This window comes from Trachypithecus francoisi, unplaced genomic scaffold (assembly GCF_009764315.1).
Source record: "Trachypithecus francoisi isolate TF-2019V2 unplaced genomic scaffold, Tfra_2.0 Contig01461, whole genome shotgun sequence".
NCBI lineage: Eukaryota > Metazoa > Chordata > Mammalia > Primates > Cercopithecidae > Trachypithecus > Trachypithecus francoisi.
Genome location: NW_022681433.1, coordinates 7,134,574 through 7,155,826, shown reverse-complemented (window position 1 = coordinate 7,155,826; position 21,253 = coordinate 7,134,574). Strand labels below are relative to the sequence as shown.

Here is a 21,253-nt window from a genome sequence, read left to right as displayed (position 1 = left end):
AAGGTTTGTAATGAAAGAAGCGTATTCTCAGAAGGAGGATAGTATACCACACGTTTTGGAAGTGGAATTCACTTTGATGTAGATAGTTTGCCTGGTGTGACTAGAGTTCACATACCTCATAGAAAGCCAAAAGAAATGCAGACCAGTTGTTCTAAGAAACCCCAAGAGTAGTATCTGTCTGTCTGTCTCTCAAATAAGTAATTCGACGGCTTGGGCTTCTCATTTCAACCTTTCTTTTCCCTTAACATAATTTGCTTGCCCCTTTATTCAAGGATCAAAATATTGTCTCTGAATTTTTTAGCCAAAAAGAAGAGGCCTGTCTTGTAATTCTGACAAGCTCTCATATGTTCCAATGTAACTGACAATTCCACTTTATCTATTAAGTATTTCATGGAAGGAGAACAAATTTGTTCTGATCTCACCCTATTTAAATACATCTTCAGTGGCAGGGAAGAATCAAACTCTCCCACCACTGGACTCCAATTTTCTAGAGCAAAAGTGGGTTAAAAAGCAGCAGAACTTGACCAGGCCCGGTGGCTCACCCCTGTAATCCCAGCACTTTGGGAGGCCGAGGCAGGCAGATCATGAGGTCAGGAGTTTGAGACCAGCCTAACCAACATGGTAAAACCCCATCTCTACTAAAAATACAAAAATTAGCCAGGCGTGGTGGCACGTGCCTGTCATCTCAGTTACTCAGGAGGCTGAGGCAGGAGAATTGCTTGAACCCAGGAAGTGGAGGTTGCAGTGAGCCAAGATGGCGCCACTGTACTCCAGCCTGGGCAACAGAATGAGACTCCGTCTCAAAAAAGAAAAGAAAAGAAAAGAAGCAGAACTTATATGGAACTGCAAGACGAAACAAGAACACTGGAGGTGGTGGTTTCTGGACCCAGTGAATCCAGAAGGCTCCATGGCTCCAGGAGACACGTCAGTCCCCAGCTAACAGGACACAGAGCTAAGAGTGCTCACTTCCTTTAGTGTCTGCCACTACAATTAATGAACCCTGAAAAGATGCACCATTTTAATGATACAGTTATTAAAAAGGAGTATGTGTGGGAATAACGTAAGCATTGCATACTAAATAAATTTCTATGACAAATTGATTCTTACATTCTAATCCATACCTATTTTCAAGTTAAAATAATTCTTATAATAAAATACCACACACTGGGAATAAAAACAAAATGTACATAGAATCTCCTACGAAAATATCCCTCATTTTTTTTTAGAAATAGCATCTCACTCTGCTGTCCAGGTTACAGTGCCATGACATGATCATAGCTCATTGCAGCCTCAAACTCCTGAGCAATCCTCCCACCTCAGTCCTCCGAGTAACTGGAACTATAGGTGCACACCATCAGGCCCGGCTAATTTTTAAAATTTTTTGTAGAGACAGAGGTCTCACTATGTTGCCCAGGCAGGTCTTGAACTCCTGGGTTAAAGCAATCATCCCATATCGGCCTCTCAAAGTGCCAGGATTACAGGCATGAGCCACGCCCTGGCCCCTCAATTTAAAAAGTAAAATAGAAATATATCTTTTTAGGATTTTTTAAAAAATGAGATTAAAAAAAATGATTCTAAAGATACAGCATCAAGGCTTTTGAAGTTTACCTAATTAACTTGATGGCTTCCAGCTCCTCAGCACTTAGTGAAGAAGGCATCTTCAAGAAAACCATGTTGAATGTGCAATCATCCAAAAGCGCTACTGCCTCCTTCATGTCACTGATGGTGATGGTGACTTCTGCTATGTTTGCAAACAGTTTCTGTACAGTATCAGCCAGGTAGCCCACAGTGACATCTCCAACTAATAAGACGTCTATTTTTGCCTGAAAGAGAAGGAAGCAGAAGTGTCACATAATTATTACCTAGGCATAGTGAAAATGTCATGTATGAGAGGATAAGATAAAAAAAGCTCACAAATAACACAACGATTGACTCCATATCTAGTCTGACTGGCTAGATGGTCAACTGTAAGCAGCTCAAGGACAGGAGCTATTAATTTCACATCTTCAGTACCTAGAGTAGTGAATAGATCTGAAGGTCATGCTGTTTTTAAACATTTTGCCTACCAATGCTATTTTACTTCAGTTTTTCTGCAAATTTCTCTCTCATCCTATTAAATGATAAGAGTTCTTATGACTCAGTTTCCCAAAAGTCTTTCCTGCTGGAAAATCTATGTATTGCTGAAAGGATCAAAGTCGTAACTCTCCCACGTGATTTATTTCGGTGAAACACACATTTCAGGAAACAGAGAAAGATTTAAATTCCTAAATCATAAGAAACACTGAAATAGTCCTTTCGATTGAATGTATGTGCTATCCAAACCTCAATATTAGGAACCAAAAAGACTATTCGCATTTGGAGATATTTTCAAGTATATTCAATTAGGAAAAAGAGCATTCCCTTCCTCACCTTTTATTTCTCTCTGTTTTATTCTCTACAGCTAATGAACGCAACCCACCGAAAATGCCAAAGAATGGGGATGCTTAATTTAATGGAAATAGAAGACAATTGGAAATACCAGGCCATACACATCTGTATGAGAAAACAGATTTGGGAGGTGATTCGAGTTGAAGCTAAAAGAGTGAAGGGGCTGGAAATACTTGTACAAAGAGAAAGGCAGCTTGGCAAAGAAGCACCTCCACAGGGCAGGGTGCTGGTGTAAGTGGCCACCGTGGGGCTTCCTTCTCTTTTCAGCCTGGTTTCCTGAGGGCTGCAGGAAAGAACAGGTGAGGTGCAAGAAACTAGGCAAGAGTAAAGTAAGCAAAGCTCTGGCACTTCTACCTGCTCACCTAATTTTCTTCCTTCTTTTTGTAAAAAAGTCAATCTTCCTTTACCATCTCTCATATCCTAATTCAATCCCTTCTCGGGAAGCAATTGCTGTCAAGAGTTTGGTGTCTATCCTTCCAGACAATTTTTGTGTCAAACATGTAAGTACAATACACACATATGTAGCTTTTCATAAATGGGCTGTTACTATTTTTTGAAGTGAGTTGCTTTTTACATTTAACAATATAGTTCAACAATTCCTCAAAAATTCTGATTCACTGGGAACATTCTCATTTTCCAGGTGGTTATAGATTTATTCTCATAAAAATATGTTTTCTATTATTTGTTGGGATCAGGGATGAATGTGCTCATCTGTCATCTTGATCCAGTCTTCCTTATTTTCGATGATGACAATTGATTGAGACATTCTCCCAGTGTTGGGTTTTGATGTTATTATGGTGCCATGACGAATACATTTATAAATACATCTTTGTGCAAATAAGCATATATCCTAGAATCAAAACTAGAAAATCAGAAAGTAAATTTTCACTTGTTTTGCATACTCCAAAGGATACAAAAATTTATATCCCCATAAGCAGTACATAAGAGTACTCATTTCTCCAAACCCTTAATAAGACTGATTATTCTCAACCTTTAAAAAATTTTTGTCAATATTGTGAGCAAAAAATCTTACCCTTTTTATTGGCATTTTTTGAATGCATAGAGTATCTTTTCATTTTAGTGACAATTTGCATTTTGTTATCACATATTTATTAAGCATACCCATTTACTCCCTTTGTTCACCTATTTGTGGTTTGTATTTTTCTTATTGCTTTGTGGGAATTTATAAAGTCTGGATATTAGTCAACTACTTTTTTTTCCCAGTCTGTCACTCTGCCTTTAATTCTTTTCTTTCTTTTTTTTTTTTTTTTGAGAAGGAATCTTACTCTGTCGCCCAGGCTGGAGTGCAGTGGCACGATCTCGGTTCACTGTAACCTCTGCCTCTCGGGTTCAAGCAATTCTCCTGCCTCAGCCTCCTGAGTTGCTGGGATTACAGGTGCCCACCACCACGCCTGGCTAAGTCGTGTATTTTTAGTAGAGATGATGTTTCACCATATTGGCCAGGCTGGTCTCGAACTCCTGACCTCAGGTGATCCACCCACCCCGGCCTCCCAAAGTGCTGGGATTACAGGCATGAGCCACCGTGCCCAGCCCTTTAATTCTGATTATAAGGTCTTTTGTCACTAATAAGTATTTAATATTTAGTAACAAATCTACTGTTTCCTTTATGGCTTTAGTGAATTTTATCTTGTTTTCAAAGCCATCTCTGTTTATGTTAAAAAAAATGCTTTGGTACAGTATTCTAATACTGTTATGGGTTTATTTTTGCATTTAGCTTTTTATCCCAGCTGGAGTTTATTTGGTCATTAATATGAGGTAGGTACCTGCTTTCAGTTTTCTTTTTTAAATGCAGAACTAATTTACCCAACAGGATTACTGAACAGACTAACCTTCTCTCAGTGTTTTCATGAGTGAAGTTTTCACAATGCCAGGTAAGTGTGTGTGTATGTGTGTGTGTGTGTTTCTGGACTTCATTCTGATCCACTGATCTATTTGCCTATTCCTGGTTAATACCACACTGCTTAATTACTAGCTCTTTATAGTGTGTTTTGGTATTTGATAGAGCATGTTTCCCTCCTTGTTATTTTTCAATTCGGTTATTATATACTTTCCAACAATTTCTCCTCCAACAGAAATTGGCATCAGTTTGTCAAGGAAACTTGTTAAAGTTTTAATTATGGTTGCCTCTATTTTAACAGTTAATTAGAAAATATGCGATATTAAATTACCATATTTAGGAAGTATGTATCTTAGAGAATTTGGGTCTTCCATTATGTTCTTCAGTTTTATGGACTTTCATATTGATTTTGCATGTGTCCTAGTATGTATTCCCAGATATGTCTTACGTATTCCCAGATATTTCAACATTTGGAGGTCACTGTGAAGGGGATCTCTTTTCTTACTCACTACATTTTTGATTGATTACAGTTGACATATAGAAGTGCTATTGATTTCTGTATAAGGAACTTGCTTCAAGTAATGCACTTTATAGTACTCTCTGTTCAGTTCCAATATATTTCCATTGATTCTTCTCAATTTCCTAGGTAGGCAATCTACCGCCTTCAAAAAATGACACTTTTGTCTGTTTCCAGAACGTATGCCTTTTATTCGACTTTAAAGCATTAGCTAGAACATCCAAAACAAGGGTGAGTAACAGGAGTGATAGTAGGTGTTCCTGTCTTGTTCCTGACTTTAGTGGGAATATTTCAAATGTTTTTACTACTAAATATGATACTTACTGAAGATTTCTGATCAATATCCTTTATCAGTTAAAAAAGTTTCTATTTGGAAGCTAAGAATTTTACATCACAAAAGGGTGTTGATATTTATTAAATGCTTTTTCAGTATAACATGATCATATTATGTTTTATTCTTTGATCTGTTAGGCAGAGGTAGTGAATTACATTAATAGACTTCCTGATGTCAAGCCATCATGGTATTGCTGGGATAAACCTATTCATAATGTGTAATGAATTCAATTCCTTCACCTTTAGATTTTTGCATCTGTGCTCATAAGTGAATCTTGATATAATTTTGTTTTATTGTGTTGCTTTATCTTGTTTAGGTATCAGGGTTATGCCAGCCTTGAAGAATAAAATACTGTTTTATGGTCTTGAATAGTTTATAAAACACAGAAATTATCTGCATCTTAAGTTTAGGTAAAACATGTCTAGAAAACCTGGTTCTGAAGACATTTATAGAGCTGGATCTTACATTTTATTTTATAGTTCCTTATTGATTAATGGTAAATTCAAGTTTCCCACCTTTTCTTAAATGAATTTTGGTCATATACATTTTACAAATCCATTTCATATGGATTTATGTTTAATGTTTTAATTTTATATATATATAAAACTAATAATGTTTAATTTTTTCTTTCTCTGGTAATGCTTTATTGAGAATATGGAACTGTGTGGTCCAATACAGTAGCCACATGTGGCTATTTAAACTTATATTAATTAAAATTAATTAAAGTTTGAAATTCAGTTCAGTTGCACTAGCCATATTTCATGTGCTCAACATCCTCATGTGGTAAGTGTGGATTATCAGATGGTATAATTACACAACATTTTCATCATTGTGGAAAGTTCTACTAGGCAGCAAAGTAGAGGGTCTAAATTTTCCTCCTAGTGGCATTTTGTTGTACCCCACAAATTTTTATATACAGTGAGTTCATGTTCATTCATTGCTAATTAGTTTATAATTTCAGTTGATAGTTCCATTTTAATCTAAAGACTTTTATTAAATACACCTATATAAATGTATTTATGATTTTCAAGGGTATAGTGTGTTTGGATTTTATCTTTTTGGCTGTTAGTTGCTCATTTATTATTTCAGTGCACTGTCAACAATGAATGGGTCCTGCATGACGTCTACTTTTTAAAATTTGTTGACATTTTCTTCATAGCCTAATAAAGTTTTTGTTAATCGTCCATGGGTACTTGAAAACAATGCCTATTTTCTCTTGTGCAAAAAGTTCTACATGTCTTTTAGAGCAAAACTGTTAATTCTTTCTTTGCTTATATTAGGTCTACTTGATCTTTCAGTTTATGAAAGAAGAGTATCAAAATCTCCTTAAAAATTATGGTTTTGTCAGTTCATCAATTTCTCTAACCATAGGTTATATTTATAATTATGGGTTAAGTACATAAAGGTTCATGATGGTGATATTATATAAATATATATCTATAATATTTAACAATATATATGTGATGTTTATATAGTATGCTGTTAGTGTATATATACATAGACAATTCTATATAGAGAATACTACTATGTAAAATATACCTCTTTGCCTTTTAATGCTTTTCACCTCAAATTTTATTTTTCTGATATACAGCTTCGTTCTTCATATCCCCTTATTTTGAACTTTTATCATCTTTATTTTCTGTGACTTTTGTAAATCGCTTTTAATTGAATTTACATGGTTTTTACCATCTGACCTTTCAGTTTTTCATGTATGAATTTAAGTAATTACATTACTGACATTAACTAGTGTACATTAACTTCATTAATGTACTGTAATGAATTAGCTAATGTTAATTACTTGTGAGCATTTACAATTTAATGTGAAATGACCTTATTCCTTTCATTTGTTATTTCAGGCTTCCTATTTACTGTAATTTTTTTCTTTTTTTCCCATAGCTACTCTTAGGCTGATCAAATTTTCATTTTTCCATCCTGTTGCTCCTGTAATGCTTTGGGACTGAAATCCCTAATTTTTGTGCTTAAGTGCTTAATTGTCTTTTTATTTGGAATTAATTTTAGATTTACAGAAGAGTTGCAGAGAGGGTATGCTGAGTTCTCATAAACACCTGACTCAGCTTCCCCAAATATTAACATCTTACAATCATAGTATGTTTATCCAAACTAAGAAATTGTGAGGTTTTTTTTTTAACCATGAGAAAGATAACCCTAAGAAATTAATATTAGCATAATACTATTAGCTAAACTACAGACTTTATTTGAACTTCACCAATTTTTCCACTAATAGCCTTTTCCTGTCCCAGGATCCCATCTGGATAACAGGTTGTACTTAGTCCTCGTGTCTCCTAGTTTCTTCTAATATGCAATGGTTTCTCAGTTTTTACTGGCTTTTGAAGAGTGCTGGTCAGGTATTTTGGAGAATGTCCCACTACTTGGATTTGCCTGACATCTTCTCATAATTAGACTGGGACTATAGATTTTGGGTAGAATACCATGGACACGAGCACATCCTTCTTATGGTGTCATAAATCAGTGAGAAATTGCCAGGGAGGTTCACCTTGGTCACTTGGTTAAGATGGTGTCTGCAAGGTTTCTCCACTGTTAAGTCCCTTGTTTATCCTTTCCACATTCTTGTTTTCAGAAGGGAGTCACTAAGTCCAGACACACTCAATGGAAAGGGACTAAAGTACCACCTCTTGGAGAGAGGAATATCAAACAATTGTGGATGTACATTAAAAACCATCACAGTAATTGATAAATATGTTAGTGGAGATGGTTTGAGGCTTTGCAAATATCCCATTTCTCCTTAAAGTTATACCCTCTGTTCCTGCCCTTCATTTGTGGATCTTGCCTGTAGCAATTATTACTATGACATTCAATTGTTGATTTTCTATTTCCTTCCATCTACATTTATGATTTGGAAATCTTATGTAAGGAGAATATATTCCTTCTCCCTCATTTATTTATTTAGTCAATTGTTTATTTAAATCAGTAAGGACTTCTGGATATTTATTTTATTCTTTGGGTTACAATCCAATACTATCATTTACTTTGTTACTCAAATTACTCCACTTTGGCCACTACAATTTCAAAAATACTTAATTTTTAGTAAGTATATGTAGCAATTTTCAATTAAGATGTAGAGTTAATCTAAATCTATAGCCTCTCTCCAAACACGGCAGCATCTTTAACACATCTCCCTCCACCCCATATACTTCTTCTCATGCTATGACTAACTGGAATTTTAGTTCCAATCATTATTAAGTATTTATATTTATTAACATTTACACTTAATTTTTTGTTTCTCTTATTCTTACAGTTTCTTGTATCTCGTATTTGCTTCTTTCTTGGATTCATTTTATTGAATTGCAGTACGGGGGCTCAGAAAATTCTTTTAAAGACTGTCTGATAGCATCCGAGTCCTAGCATGTCTGAAAACATCTTCACTGTACTCTCACAATTCAGTGCAAGTTTTGCCCAGCAAATACTTATAAGGTCAAAATCACTTTGTCTCTGAATTTTCCTTCTGGAATCCAAAGTTGCTAATGAAAAGAATAAGCTGCTCTGTTCTTCTTTAGATGCTTTTCTCCTCTTTTTCCTCTGGGTTCTGATAATTTCTAGGCTGTGTTTGAATATAGACCTCATTCATCCTACTTGGCACCCAGTGGATCTTTAGCTCTGAAAATTTTCTTCTATTATTTATTTGATTACTTCCTTCTTTCTGTTGTCTTTGTCTCTCCTCGTAAATCTTCTGTGAGATGCTGGATGTCTTAAATTTATCCTACATGCCTCGACTTCTGTCTCAGAGATTTCATTTTCCAGATCGCTGGCTGAGTCTTCAGTCCTTCTAAGTATTATTCTAAGTATTACAATTTCAATCCATTTAATGTAAATTACTAATTTCTAAGATTTTCTGGTAATTTTTCATTACCTCCTATTTTTAGGATGTGATATTCTCTCCACAGATACAAATTCAAATTGTAGAATTTTTTTTTTTTTTCCTATTCCTTTACGTCCTAGTTCATTCAAGCTGCTATACCAAAAGACTATAAACTGGGTGGCTTATAAACAACAGAAATGTATTTTTCAGCTTGGAGGTTGGGGAAGTCCAAGATCACAGCACTGGCAGATTAAATGTCTGGTGATGGCACAATTTCTGGTTCATAGATGGCAATTTATTTGTGTTCTCATGTGGTGGAGGAGCAAGGGATCTTTCTTGGGCCTCTTTTATAAGGCACTAATCCCATTCACGAGGGCTCCTCCCTCACGACCTAATCACCTCCCAAAGACCCCATCTGCTAATGCCATCGCCTTAGCAGTTAGGATTTCAACATTTGAATTTGGTGGAGGGCACAAACATTCAGTCTATAGCACCTTAAAAATCTGTCTCTTTAATTATTCGATCTGTGCATTTGTCTAGTTCTGTTAATGTCTGGCAATCCTTGGTTTCCAAACATAAAGATGAATCAAGAACTAAGTGGATGTGAACAGGCAGTTTCTCCTGTAGCTGGGGTGGTGGTTCCTCAGTGGGGCCTCCTTTAATGGGACAACTGACTATGGGTTTGGTGTGAGTGCGCAGGATGAGTGAAAGCAACAGCCGAAGAGCAGAGATCTTGGCACCAGCTAATTGTCAAAATCAAGGTGGGCTTTACTCTGAAGACCAAGTATGTTAGTTTATTTTCCTCCTGGGAAGAACTGCCTTTCCTTTCCTCTTTCAGTTACAGAGGTCTGGAAATTACTGATACCAGGAGTCCTCATCCCATGCATAGTTCATTTTCTTTAGAGAAGAGTTCGTGAGTTCTTTCAGTTAAAGGCACCATTGCTCCTGCTTTAGTAGGAGTGAGCTGGGAGAGTCCACAGGGTAAATCCAGGGGGCCAACCTGGCCCGGTGTTCTGTACTCAGCTAATTCAAAACAGGTGAGCACGCTTTGGGCTACTTTCATCTTTGTTTCTGTCAATATTGAGCCTGAACTATCACTAAAATTGTTTTATCACTGCATTTCTTCTCTTTGTGTCTTTTAAGCTGTGGATTTTCTACTTTTGTTTTAGGTGCAATTGGATCCCATCTGCTTTCTAAATGTCACATTTTTCTGTGGATTTTTTTTTTTTAACGTTCAGAGAGAAGTTGCTTTGTTCAAACCAAGATCCCATTAAGAACTATGCATTGCATTTGGTTGTTATAGCACCTTGATCTTTTAATTTGGAATACCTGTCTTCTTTTTCTATGCTATTTACTTAAAGGAATCATCACATTTTGAAAACATCTGCTCTGGAGCTTGGGGTAGACGGGGAGGTTGACCTGTGTGCTCAATCATCATGTGCCAATCTCCTTCACCTGCACTACCCTACGCTAAACAGGATACAAATTTAAACTCCTTAGCATGGTGTTTCATATAGCCTGCCACCAACCTACTTCACCAACCTTATTTCCTTCTACTTCCCTCAATGCTCTATATTCCAAGAACACAGCACAACACTTTTAAATGAGTTTTGAAATATGGAATTTCTACAGTAGAGAGTGTTGGGACCTACTAGTGTGTTTCCTTTTCATTTTATAAATACTTCTCATTTCCAGCCTCACTTTAGGAGCAGCATGGGACTCTAAGCTTTTGTGATGCCTGTGAGTGCAGATTGTTTGCGAATCTCCACTATAGCACTATTTCTTCTATACAAATATATACTTTGTGAACCCAAAACCAAACAACGAAACAGTCATTAACAAGTGTTCACAACAGAAGCGATTATAGTTTTGTTTTTTAATTAACCTGATTAATGGAAGCAAATATGAATGCCCAAAAATAACCTATCTAGTACAATTAGGGTGTATGACCATATAGTTGATCTTCCAAACTGAGGCACTTTTGAGAATGAAAGGAGGTGCCATTAATAATTACACTAAAATAACACATATAAACTAGAGTGTCCTGGGATATAGTTTGTAAAACTTTATATTAGTAAGGTTTATTTTTTCTTTTAAAATATCCTGCCACTTTATGTATCTGCTTAAATATGCTTGATGTTTATTCTCTCCATAGATATTTATTGAGCCCTTACTATAGGGCAGACACAGGGCTGGGTCCTAGGAACACAAGGTGAACAAACAAGACAAGGCAAGGTCCTTGCCCTCATGGGGCTTACATTCTAATAGCCCTTTTCTCTGCTAAGAAAGCATGGCGTTCAATCCTTGGAATATAGGAAGAATGGAGTATGAACAGTTATACTAAGGGGGTTACTAATCCTTTTTCAACACCTTGATGCAGTGGGAAGGGAGCAAAGCCATTTGAGGCAGACAGACCAGAGTCTTGTCACTTAGTTCAACTATTTACCAGTGGCTTTGAATAAGACACTTAAGGGATCCTTGTCTGAAGGATCAAAATACTTTCATTGCAAGATTGTTATGAGAAGTGTTTGTACAGTGCCCTGCAGGTGGTAGTTACTGCCATGTTTTTCCTGAGCACAAAGAACACCGAAAACGTCAAATCAACCTAGCAGGGGAGGGGCCAGAGGAGAGGGGAAAATGTGTCCATGCTGGACTCTGCACTGTTTGAATCACAGTGCTCAGGAAACAGGGCCTCCTGCAGAGCATAAACTTCAGAATAACAGAAATCAACTGCCTAGCTTGAGCCTTTCCCTAGCTAGCACACGGCATTCTGACTGCATGATACCCCTCAGAGGCTCAGTTCCCAATGTCCCCAGAATCTCTCGGCCTTTTGGGGAAAAAAAGTCAAGAAAGAGTTATGAAGGGCAGAACATGCGTAGTGGGAAGCAGGAAGAAATCTGAGGGTAGGTAGGAAGACGATCTGGAAAGGGATGAGGAGAAACAAGCACCACTAACCCACCGTTCTGTGCAGGAGTCTGAAGTTTTTGCATAGTGTCTTGCACCATGGCACAGAGGTGGTATGACATAAAGCAGCTCTGGAAAGAACTGATGTGCTCTCTTGCCAAATGCTTCTTTCCCTGCCTTACAAAATCAGGGCCATAGCACACTTGGAATGTTAATGGACAAATCAGAACACTGCTCAAGTCCACTATCCCAATTCCAGTTAACTCAAATTAAGGGAATAGTTTATAATCAACATAAATCTGGATATTTATTTAGTTAAAAATATCTTGTTGACAATGTAATATGAACACAGGTGATGAAAAAGATCTATTGATAAAAAGAAAAAGGAATAAATGTTTCTAGTATATTCTGCTTGGAAAACTGCCTTTTAGTACATCTAAGATTTTCACCTGCAAGCAATAATTTGCACCAATGCTAGGCTTCGTTTGATGAAATATCTTTTTCTGTTTGAATTGCTTACTACACCTTTGTAAACAAAAGTAACATGTATTCATTGGGAAATACTAAAAAAAGTCAAAAAAGTGTCTGTAATTCCACCACTCAGGGTAAGCCCTATTAACCTTGGTACATACCCTTTAAGTGTGGGCGGTTTTAGTAACACGACATCATTGTCACCAAGACACTTCATCCACTGTTTCATTTCTGTGATCACAGTAACATGCAGGGCACTCTAGTCTCTACAATTTTTAAAACACTGGATTTCCATTTGCAATCTGTGGCAGGCTAAACCCTTAATTAGTAACAGCAGGTGCTGAAGTGCTTAAAGCAAATCACTCCTACATTTTAGTGAGTTGTTATTTATGTCACTCTTATCACCAGGAGCAGAGCAGCCCACAATCAGCAGCAGCTGCAGGGCTGAGGCTCTCACGGGGCAATTGTGGGCCTTCAGTTTCCCCAGGAGTCAAGGGATTTAAACAGCTCTATCTGGAGAAACTGAGCAAGCGGCTCTTCTCACAAAGGCACACAAAGGGGTCAGTTGGGGTTTCACACTCTCTTAAGGGGAGGAAACCACAATTATTTATGTTCTACTAGATAATCAGATATTTCATTCAGAATTCGTTTTGTGCAGCTTTGCCTAATCCTGCACCATAAAATACTATTTTTCCTTAGAGTTTAAATAGATTCTTCCATCTTGAAAAATTAAGAAAATCTGTTAAACGGGTCCACTTCAGAGGGATCCTAATTCCATTTCAGAAAGCTTGCTCTTAGGAGAGGAAATTAAGTTTGCAGAGTATTCTAAGAGGTAACAAGACTACACTCAGCACCAAAGGTTGCCCTCTCCTATTTATCAAGATGCGGAAAATACGAAGATGAAAGCCCCCCTCCCCAGCTGGCCCTGCTTTCTGGCGTGGGGAGGTTTCGTCGATGCTTTCCTCCTAGTGGGGGTAATCATCACCTTTCACTTTTATCGAAAACAGTTACAAAAGTGATTTTGTGCTTTGCTAAGGGGGCTGAAAAATTAAGGTGTTTTTTCAAGAGAGGCCACTGGGCTTTTTTATTTCCATGCAGATGGCAAATGCGTGCAGAGCAGGTCCCCTTCCCACCACGGCTTTGGTTCCACACAAAGCTGCCTATTTGGGTGGAAGCTCCACGAAGGACACTTTGGAACGCCACGCCAGTGCGCAAACCGAAAAAGGCATGTCCAGCTGTGCAGAGACGGGACTGCAGGGAAACAGCGCGTCTAAACTTTCTTATATTAAAAATAAAAATCATTCATTTTTGTCCAGTCACCAGCCCCCGAGTGCCTACAAAATTGTATTTCTAGGTAGCTAACTCTACAAGTGGCCTTCTGCTCGAAAATTAAGTTGGGCAAACGTCAAGGGCTAAGATGTGTGTTTTTTTTTTTTTTTTTCCAGTTGGAGAATTCACATTTATTGAGTAATTGATGTGATGCAATCTGGAATTTTTTGGATTCCATTAAGTTTCACTGTGAACATTTCATCTGTTACTGGGTTTTCTTTATAACACGATTCAGTTCTCTTTCTTCCTTGGCCTCCTCTCCTGAGATAAATCAGCCCCGTCCCCCCACCTCAGGCCCAAAGGGCCTGGTGGCACCCGGGGGCACCCTCAGAAGCCGGGTCCGCGCTTCCCCAGCTCGGGGCGCCTGGGGATAGTGGACTCGCGCCCTGGAAGGGGCCCTTCCTGCTACCCGCTCCTCGCGGTTCCCCGAGAATGAGAGCTCCCCGGGCCGAGCTTTGAGGGCCGCGGGGGCCACCGGCCCAGGACCCGCCCGCGAGGTTATAAACGCAGCTGCCTCCCCTTCCTCGGCCTCTTACCTGGCCCGAGATCTGGCCGTGCTCCTGGCAGATAATTGAGGAAGCCATGGCCGCTGCGCACGTGCTGGGTCCTGGGGCAGCCTTCCAGCAGGAGGAGCTCCACAGCCGCTGCGTCCCGGGCCCGCCCCCTGCACTAATGGCTACTGGCCGCAGCTGAGGGCGAGCACGCCCCGGGCGCGCTTAAAGTGGCCCTGTCGCCTGGTCTGGCGCCTGGGGGAGAGGCAGGCCGTTCTGAGGGTTCCCCGCGGAACCCGGGTCGGGGGCCTGCCCGTGGGAGCTACTCAAGCTGTCCTGGGGACCCTTAGGAGACCGCGTCATTAGCAGACTGCGCACTCCAAGTCCCCTTCCCAGGGCAGCTCTCACGACACTAAGCCCGGCGTAGTCACTCCCACTGCGCCGCCTGGGGAGGGGGGAGGCAAGGCGTCACCTCAAGATGGTCTAAAAATTTTAAGAAGTCGTTTCTTATTGGCAGTCTTTCCAGTTTAAATGTTAGGAATTAGCAAACACTTGGGTTTGTTTTGCTCTTTTCTAAACAAACATAAACAGAGGACAGGGAAGGCGAGTACTTTTACGGTGCTTTCTTTCCAAGCCACTAAGAAATTTAAAATGTTAGGCCGGGTGCAGTGGCTCACGCCAATAATCCTAGCATTTTGGGAGGCCAAGGCGGGTGGATCACTTGAGATCAGGAGTTCGAGACCAGCCTGGCCAACATGGTGAAAACCCGTCTCTACTAAAAATACAAAAATTAGACGGGTGTGGTGACGGGCGCCTGTAATCCCAGCGATACATCTGGGAGGCTGGGGCACAAGAATCGCTTGAACCCGGAAGACGGAGGTTGCAGTGAGCTAAGATCATCCATTGCACTCCAGCCTGGGCGACAAAGAGAGATTCCGTCTCAAAAGAAAAAATAAAAATAAAAATATTAGAAACACTTCATTCTTGTGCTGTGATTTAACAAATACTGTCCCTATTTTGTCAGTGGAAACAATGAGGCGATAAAATTTTCTCGTGGCTGCTGCTATGTAAACCCCTCTACTCAACCTTCACTGAACATTTTACTGAGACCTATTGGGCGTCAGGACACGCAAAGGATCCTTTCGCGGATAAGTCTTGACTACTGTACCATGATTTTTCCATTGCTGTAAGTGCGGTGGCTATTGTGGATGAGTGCAGACTCTGGATCTCACTAGAGCATATAACACAGGGGAGCTCTACGGGAACCATCCCTGCAGGCAGTCCCTGGGCAAAGTCTCCTGGTTCCTGAGCAGCTGGAGCTGTGTCCTGGGGGCCTGATTTAGATCCCGGGGGCATGCAAAAATACTGCTGTGGTACTCTACAATTCTGATGGGAAGAAAAGGAGCAGATAAACTTCTGATGGGATCATTCTGCATTACTTTTGGAAGTGTACACGTCTTAATAGAGTGTATTAAGTGAAATTAAGTTAAATTTCACTTCTATTGCTTTTCCAATTAGGAACTGACAGTATCCAGACCAATGTCTGTGCGGGAAGTGGTTTGCTCGCCAATATAAGACAAAGGTGAAGTCCTGCCCAGGCATTGGTGTAGGGTGTGAATTGAGGCAGCTTTGAGCATTTCGTCCTCAATGCACAAGCACCAGATTTCCATTGCTCCACAAGTCTAGACTAGTAAGTCTAATTCTAATAGACAAAGACAATGTTGAAAGGGAAATGGACTCATTGCTTTTAAGTAAAAAATGCCCCTAAGATTATGTGAGAGGAAGTCATCACTACTGTGTTGAAGAAAAAAAAAAAGATAATAAACTTCTCCTGTATTTAGAATATGAGTTCAAGCTTCCTAAGAATTAACTTAGATATTTTTGTTTCCAATCTCCTTAAAAAAAAAAAAGAGAAAGAAAAAAAAAGGCCAGATGTAGTGGTGGCTCATGTCCATAATTCCAGCACTTTGGGAGGCTGAGGTGAGATCACTTGAGGTCACTAGTTCCTGAGAGACGTAAGGACACCCCAGTCTCTACAAAAACTAAAAAAAATTATCCTGGTGTGGTGGCACACACCTATGGTCCCAGCTACTCCAGAGGCTGTGGTGTGAGGATTACTTGAGCTTGGGAGTTTGAGGCTGCAATAAGCTGTGATTGCACCACTGCTCTCCAGGCTAGGGAACAGAGGGAGACCCTGTCTCACAAAACAAACAAACATAATCTTTCTTTGTAAATGAACAGACATCTACTCTAAAACAATGTCTCTTCCCAGAGAAGACTTTGCCCTCCAAGGGACATTTGGCAATGTCTGAAGACATTTTTCATTGTTATCACTGGTGGTGCACTAGCTTCTTGCCAGTAGAGTTCAGGGATGCTGCTAAACATCCTGCAATGCCCAGGACAGCGCTCTACAACAGAGAATTATCTGGCCCAAAATGGCATTCGTGCTGAGGTTGAGAAACCCTACTATTAATATAAACCCTCCAAATGATAACATAGAGTGTAAGCCATTTAATTTCTCTGGCACCTTTCACATTCTTGAATCTTGTGTAGTGGAAAGGAAAAGATGAGGTTTGGAGGAAAGGAAAAAATATTACACACACTAAAATAGCAAACTCAGTATTTCAAAGCCGGAACTGGTGTAAATTGTGTTGGTGGTTGCATGGGGAAAAGAAAAGGTCAGTTTTAATCCTGTCCTTTCCCTATTTAAAAACGTACAAGGGTTTCTCTGCTTATTACAATTAAGTCCCATTCCTCAGTGTGGCATTAGGGCCACATTACCTTGTCCCATTCTGGCTTTCTAGACTTAGCTTCAAATCAAGTGACTAGATTAGTTTCTATTCCTTAATAGTGTCCTGAGGTCCCCCCAAGAGTCCCCAGTGTAAGATTTGCACAAGCAGATAGAGTAACTTATTTCTTTGGAATTGTAGTATTGATAGGATAAGTCACCTGAAGCCTAGAGGAGCCCCAAGCTGCCTTAAAGGATAGCACCTGCCATCACAACACTGTGAGCACAGTTCATTGGTTTGCGAACTGCCCTGAGTATATCTTCTGATCCTTGCCAGCTGCTAATTCACTTATTCTTTGATTCTGAGCTCTGCCTGAAAAACATTTCCTGTCCCATTATCCCTGCATCAAAGAGGCTTCCACCCCTGCTGCGTGCATGCCTTCTTTCTGCCTCTCCCTCAGTCCTCCTAAACTGAAAGTACAATTCTGACAGCCACGTTGTCTGAGGTTTAGCACACCTGCTTACTCCTGAATGTTACACTTGTGCTTGCTTGGGTTTCTCCCACACAACAGGCTGACTCACACTTCTGTTTTCTGATTAGTCTGAGAAGACAGTGGAAAATTTTCAAAGTAGTACTAATTCCATCTGCTAAAGATTTAATATTGATGTCCCCCCAAAATTCATATTTGAAATCTAACCCCCAGGTAATAGTATTAAGAGGTGGGATCTTTGGAAGGTAATTGGGTCATGGGGGAGGAGCCCTCACAAACTGGATTAGTGCCCTTGTAAAAGAAGCCCACGAGAGATCCCTCACCCCTTCTACCACGTGAGGACACAGTGAGAAGATACCATCTATGAACCCGGAAGTGGGCCCTCCCCAGATACTGAACCTGCTGCCGCCTTGATCTTGAACTTCAGAGCCTCCAGAACTGTGAGAATAAATTTCTGCTGTTTATAAGTCACCCAGTACGTATTTTGTTATAGCGTTTCAAATAGACTAACACCATCTCACACCTCTGCTCAACAATTATGACTTGATTTTAGCAGCATGGTAAGGCAGAGACTGTTTATTAGATTTCATATCCTAGTATTTAGTATACATACAGAAGGTGATAATAAATACATGTTTTTCCCAATGAGTTAGGAACCATTGCCCTTAGGCAGTAACAAAGGTCAAAGAATAGTACCAACTTCTAATGATGCCCTGCATTAGATTGCAATAAGACTTGACAGTTTTCTCATCATTCAGTATATTAATTCACTTTTTAAAATAGGATTTAGTTCTACTAAATCTGCCTCATTTCAGCCACAAGTCTTTGCTAGGAAATGTAGAGCTAAACCAAAGTAACACTATAACTATGGAGGAGGGGCTGTGTCACACAAAGTCCACAGTGGGCCTGTGCGATTCCACGTTGATTCATTTTGAGTGCATCCCCCCAGGGTAGTCACTGGTTATAGCTCTATGGTCTGAGATCACAAAGTTACAAATGAACTCATTTTCCTTTAGCCACAGTGACAGCCAACTGTGGCTGTATGAAGTCATGAGGAATTTCTTTAGCACAAAAATGTCAGGCCACCTTAAAGGAGAAATTTCTTGTTTGTAAAGGTGAAGGATAAGGGGGAGTAGAAAAAATGTCATTCGCACTTGACTTGTGAATATGTCGATGTATACTAATATGGTTTAAAAGTCAGCTGAGAGGCCTGGTGTAGGTGGCTCACACTTGTAATCCAAACACTTTGGGAGTCCAAGCCAGGAGGAATGCTTGAGGCCAGGAGTTCAAGACCAGCCTGGGCAACATGGCAAAATGTCATTTCTACCAAAAATAAAAAAAAAAATTAGGTGTGATGGCACACACCTGAAAGGCTGAGCCCAGAAATTTGAGGCTACAGTGAGCTATGATCATGCAACTACACGGAATACTGGGAAACAGAGCAAGACCTTGTCTAAAAATAAAAAAAGTTATCTGAAGTAATTTTAATTTTTTTATTTTGAAAATTTCATACATACTTGAGTATATTACATATGTATTATTTAAAGTATAATAATACGGATGTGGATGTAGCTACCACTCAGCCTAACAGACACTATCAATAATTTTAAAATACCTTATGTGTGTCTCTCATTCACATTTCCCCCTCTATCCCCAGACAGAATTACTATTTTGTTATTTATTTTTACTTCTTTTCACTGCTGAAACCAGAATGGATTGTGATGTGTGAGAGAAAGAAACCTTTGTGTTAAGCCTCTAAAGTCTCAGAGTTATTTTTTATAGTCATAATAGAGAGATTAATAACTTGAATTTAGGTGCTGCATTAACAAAATACTAATATGTGTGGCATTAACTTAGCAGGTCTGCAGTGAGAGGCACAGAAACAAATATGGGAGGTTGGAAGCCTGGGATCCCTGTTATGCCACAGCAGACCAAATGCTTACTAAGACTGTAGGTCACAGGAAGGATGTTGGGAAAACAACTAATAATAAATATGTTGATATGGTTTGGCTATGTCCCCACCCAAATCTCACCTTGAATTGTAGTTCCCATAATCCCCACATGTCTGGGAGGGACCTGGTGGGAGGTAATTGAATCATGGGGGAGGTTACCCCCATGCTGCTTTTCTCATGATAGTGAGTGAGTTCTCATAAGATCTGATGGTTTTATAAAGCGCTTTTCCCACTTTTCCTCAGCACTTTTCTTTCTTGCTGCCATGTGAAGCAGGACATGTTTGCTTCCCCTTCTGCCATGATTTTAAGTTTTCAGAGGCCTCCCCAGCCATGTTGGAACCGTGAGTCAATTAAACCTCTTTCCTTGATAAATTACCCAGTCTCAGGTATGTCTTTATTATCAGCAAGAGAATGGACTAACACGTGTGTACTAAATGTTACTGACTGCCTTTGGTAGGAGAAAAGAAACCGATGAGCTTGCAATATAGTTAACCAGTTTGTAAGGAGAAATAAAAGGGAATAGAGAGAGTCTAGGAAAGAATCTAGAAATTCGGGGTATCTAAGGGCATTAAAGAGACAGGCCAACTCTTTCTAGATCCCAAAAAGAAAGAGATAAGGCTGAGAAAAGTCTTGAGCCACAAAAGGCCACTAATACTCAGCCTTGTGGCAAGGATCAGATTATGGATAGGTGTTAACTTCATATCACCTTAATCAATTAGTCAAATATCTGCATGGTAGCTGCCATTAGGCAGAGAGAGGTATGGGTCAAAGAAACAAATCATGCTCTGAAATTATATTATACATAGAACTGACTACTATTTTGATGGAATTTATATAAACTAAGACTAAAAAGCCTTTGAGCTGTAAAATCACCTTTAGACACCCAATTTTGTTCAAACAGAGTATGAGCTCTGAAAGCTGCGCATCCCCAGTAGAGGGCATAACCTCATCATCCACTTTGAGTGTGGGCAAGAAGATGAAAAAGGAAGAAACTCGCACAGACTGGAGCCAGAGGCAACTAAGAAAAAATGGACAAGAACATTCCTCCCAAGAGCAGAGTCAGAGCCTAAGAAAGGAACCATCCCCATTCCCAGTGAAGAGGGCTTTTACCATATCTTCCCAATGGGATTTTATAAATGCCGTGGATGAGTGATGCTGTGTATTCTTCCTCATCTGAACAAAAGTTATTATGGGCATCCTTCCACGCTCACACACTGACTGCTACATTCCACAGTTGTTTGGGCCCAGCTAGTATTTGCCTATCAGATTTTACAGCATTTGTACTAAGGCTTAAAAGAACAGCATCCTAGAAAGACATCCATGGAAATGCAAAAAGATTGTTTAGTTAAAACAAATCATTGTTTTAGTTATGTTCAGCAGACTTGAAAATATACCAAGTTAGAATCAATTTTAAAATATCAATTGAGATTCAAGAACATGATTCAGTGATGCAGCAGGCCAGGGGCCATCACCATCAATGAATAGCTGAATTTATCTCTCATGTAGTTGCAAAGAAAGATATTATCTACTGAAGAAAACCTAAATACCTCTAAGTCTTACTAAAAATATTGTTTGATACAAGTGAGCATAGGCTGACCGCTTCAACCAGTAAAACCTAAATCTCAGTGTCTTAACACACACAGAAAAATACAAAAGGATTTCTTTTTCCCTCACATAACTGGGCGTGGTGGCTCAAGCCTGTAATCCCAGCACTTTGGGAGGCCGAGACGGGTGGATCACAAGGTCAGGAGATTGAAGCTATCCTGGCTAACACGGTGAAACCCCGTCTCTACTAAAAAATACAAAAATCTAGCTGGGCAAGGTGGTGGGCACCTGTGGTCCCAGCTGCATGGGAGGCTGAGGCAGGAGAATGGCGTAAACCTGGGAGGCGGAGCTTGCAGTGAGCTGAGATC

The 21,253-nt window shown here is 39.6% G+C and overlaps 1 protein-coding gene across 1 annotated transcript in view; it reads right to left on the bottom strand.

The window, feature by feature from the left end:
* Window positions 1–14,345, bottom strand: part of LOC117097456 (spermatogenesis- and oogenesis-specific basic helix-loop-helix-containing protein 2-like) — a 32,540-nt gene extending 18,195 nt beyond the window's left edge. The window contains exons 1-2 of the mRNA XM_033235314.1: window positions 14,215–14,345; window positions 1,609–1,823 (exon numbers count right to left, since the gene is read on the bottom strand). Of these exons, the coding sequence (XP_033091205.1) occupies window positions 1,609–1,823; window positions 14,215–14,262 (263 nt within the window). The 5' untranslated portion in view covers window positions 14,263–14,345. The remainder of the gene's footprint in view (window positions 1–1,608; window positions 1,824–14,214) is intronic.
* Window positions 14,346–21,253: the final 6,908 nt, after the last annotated feature.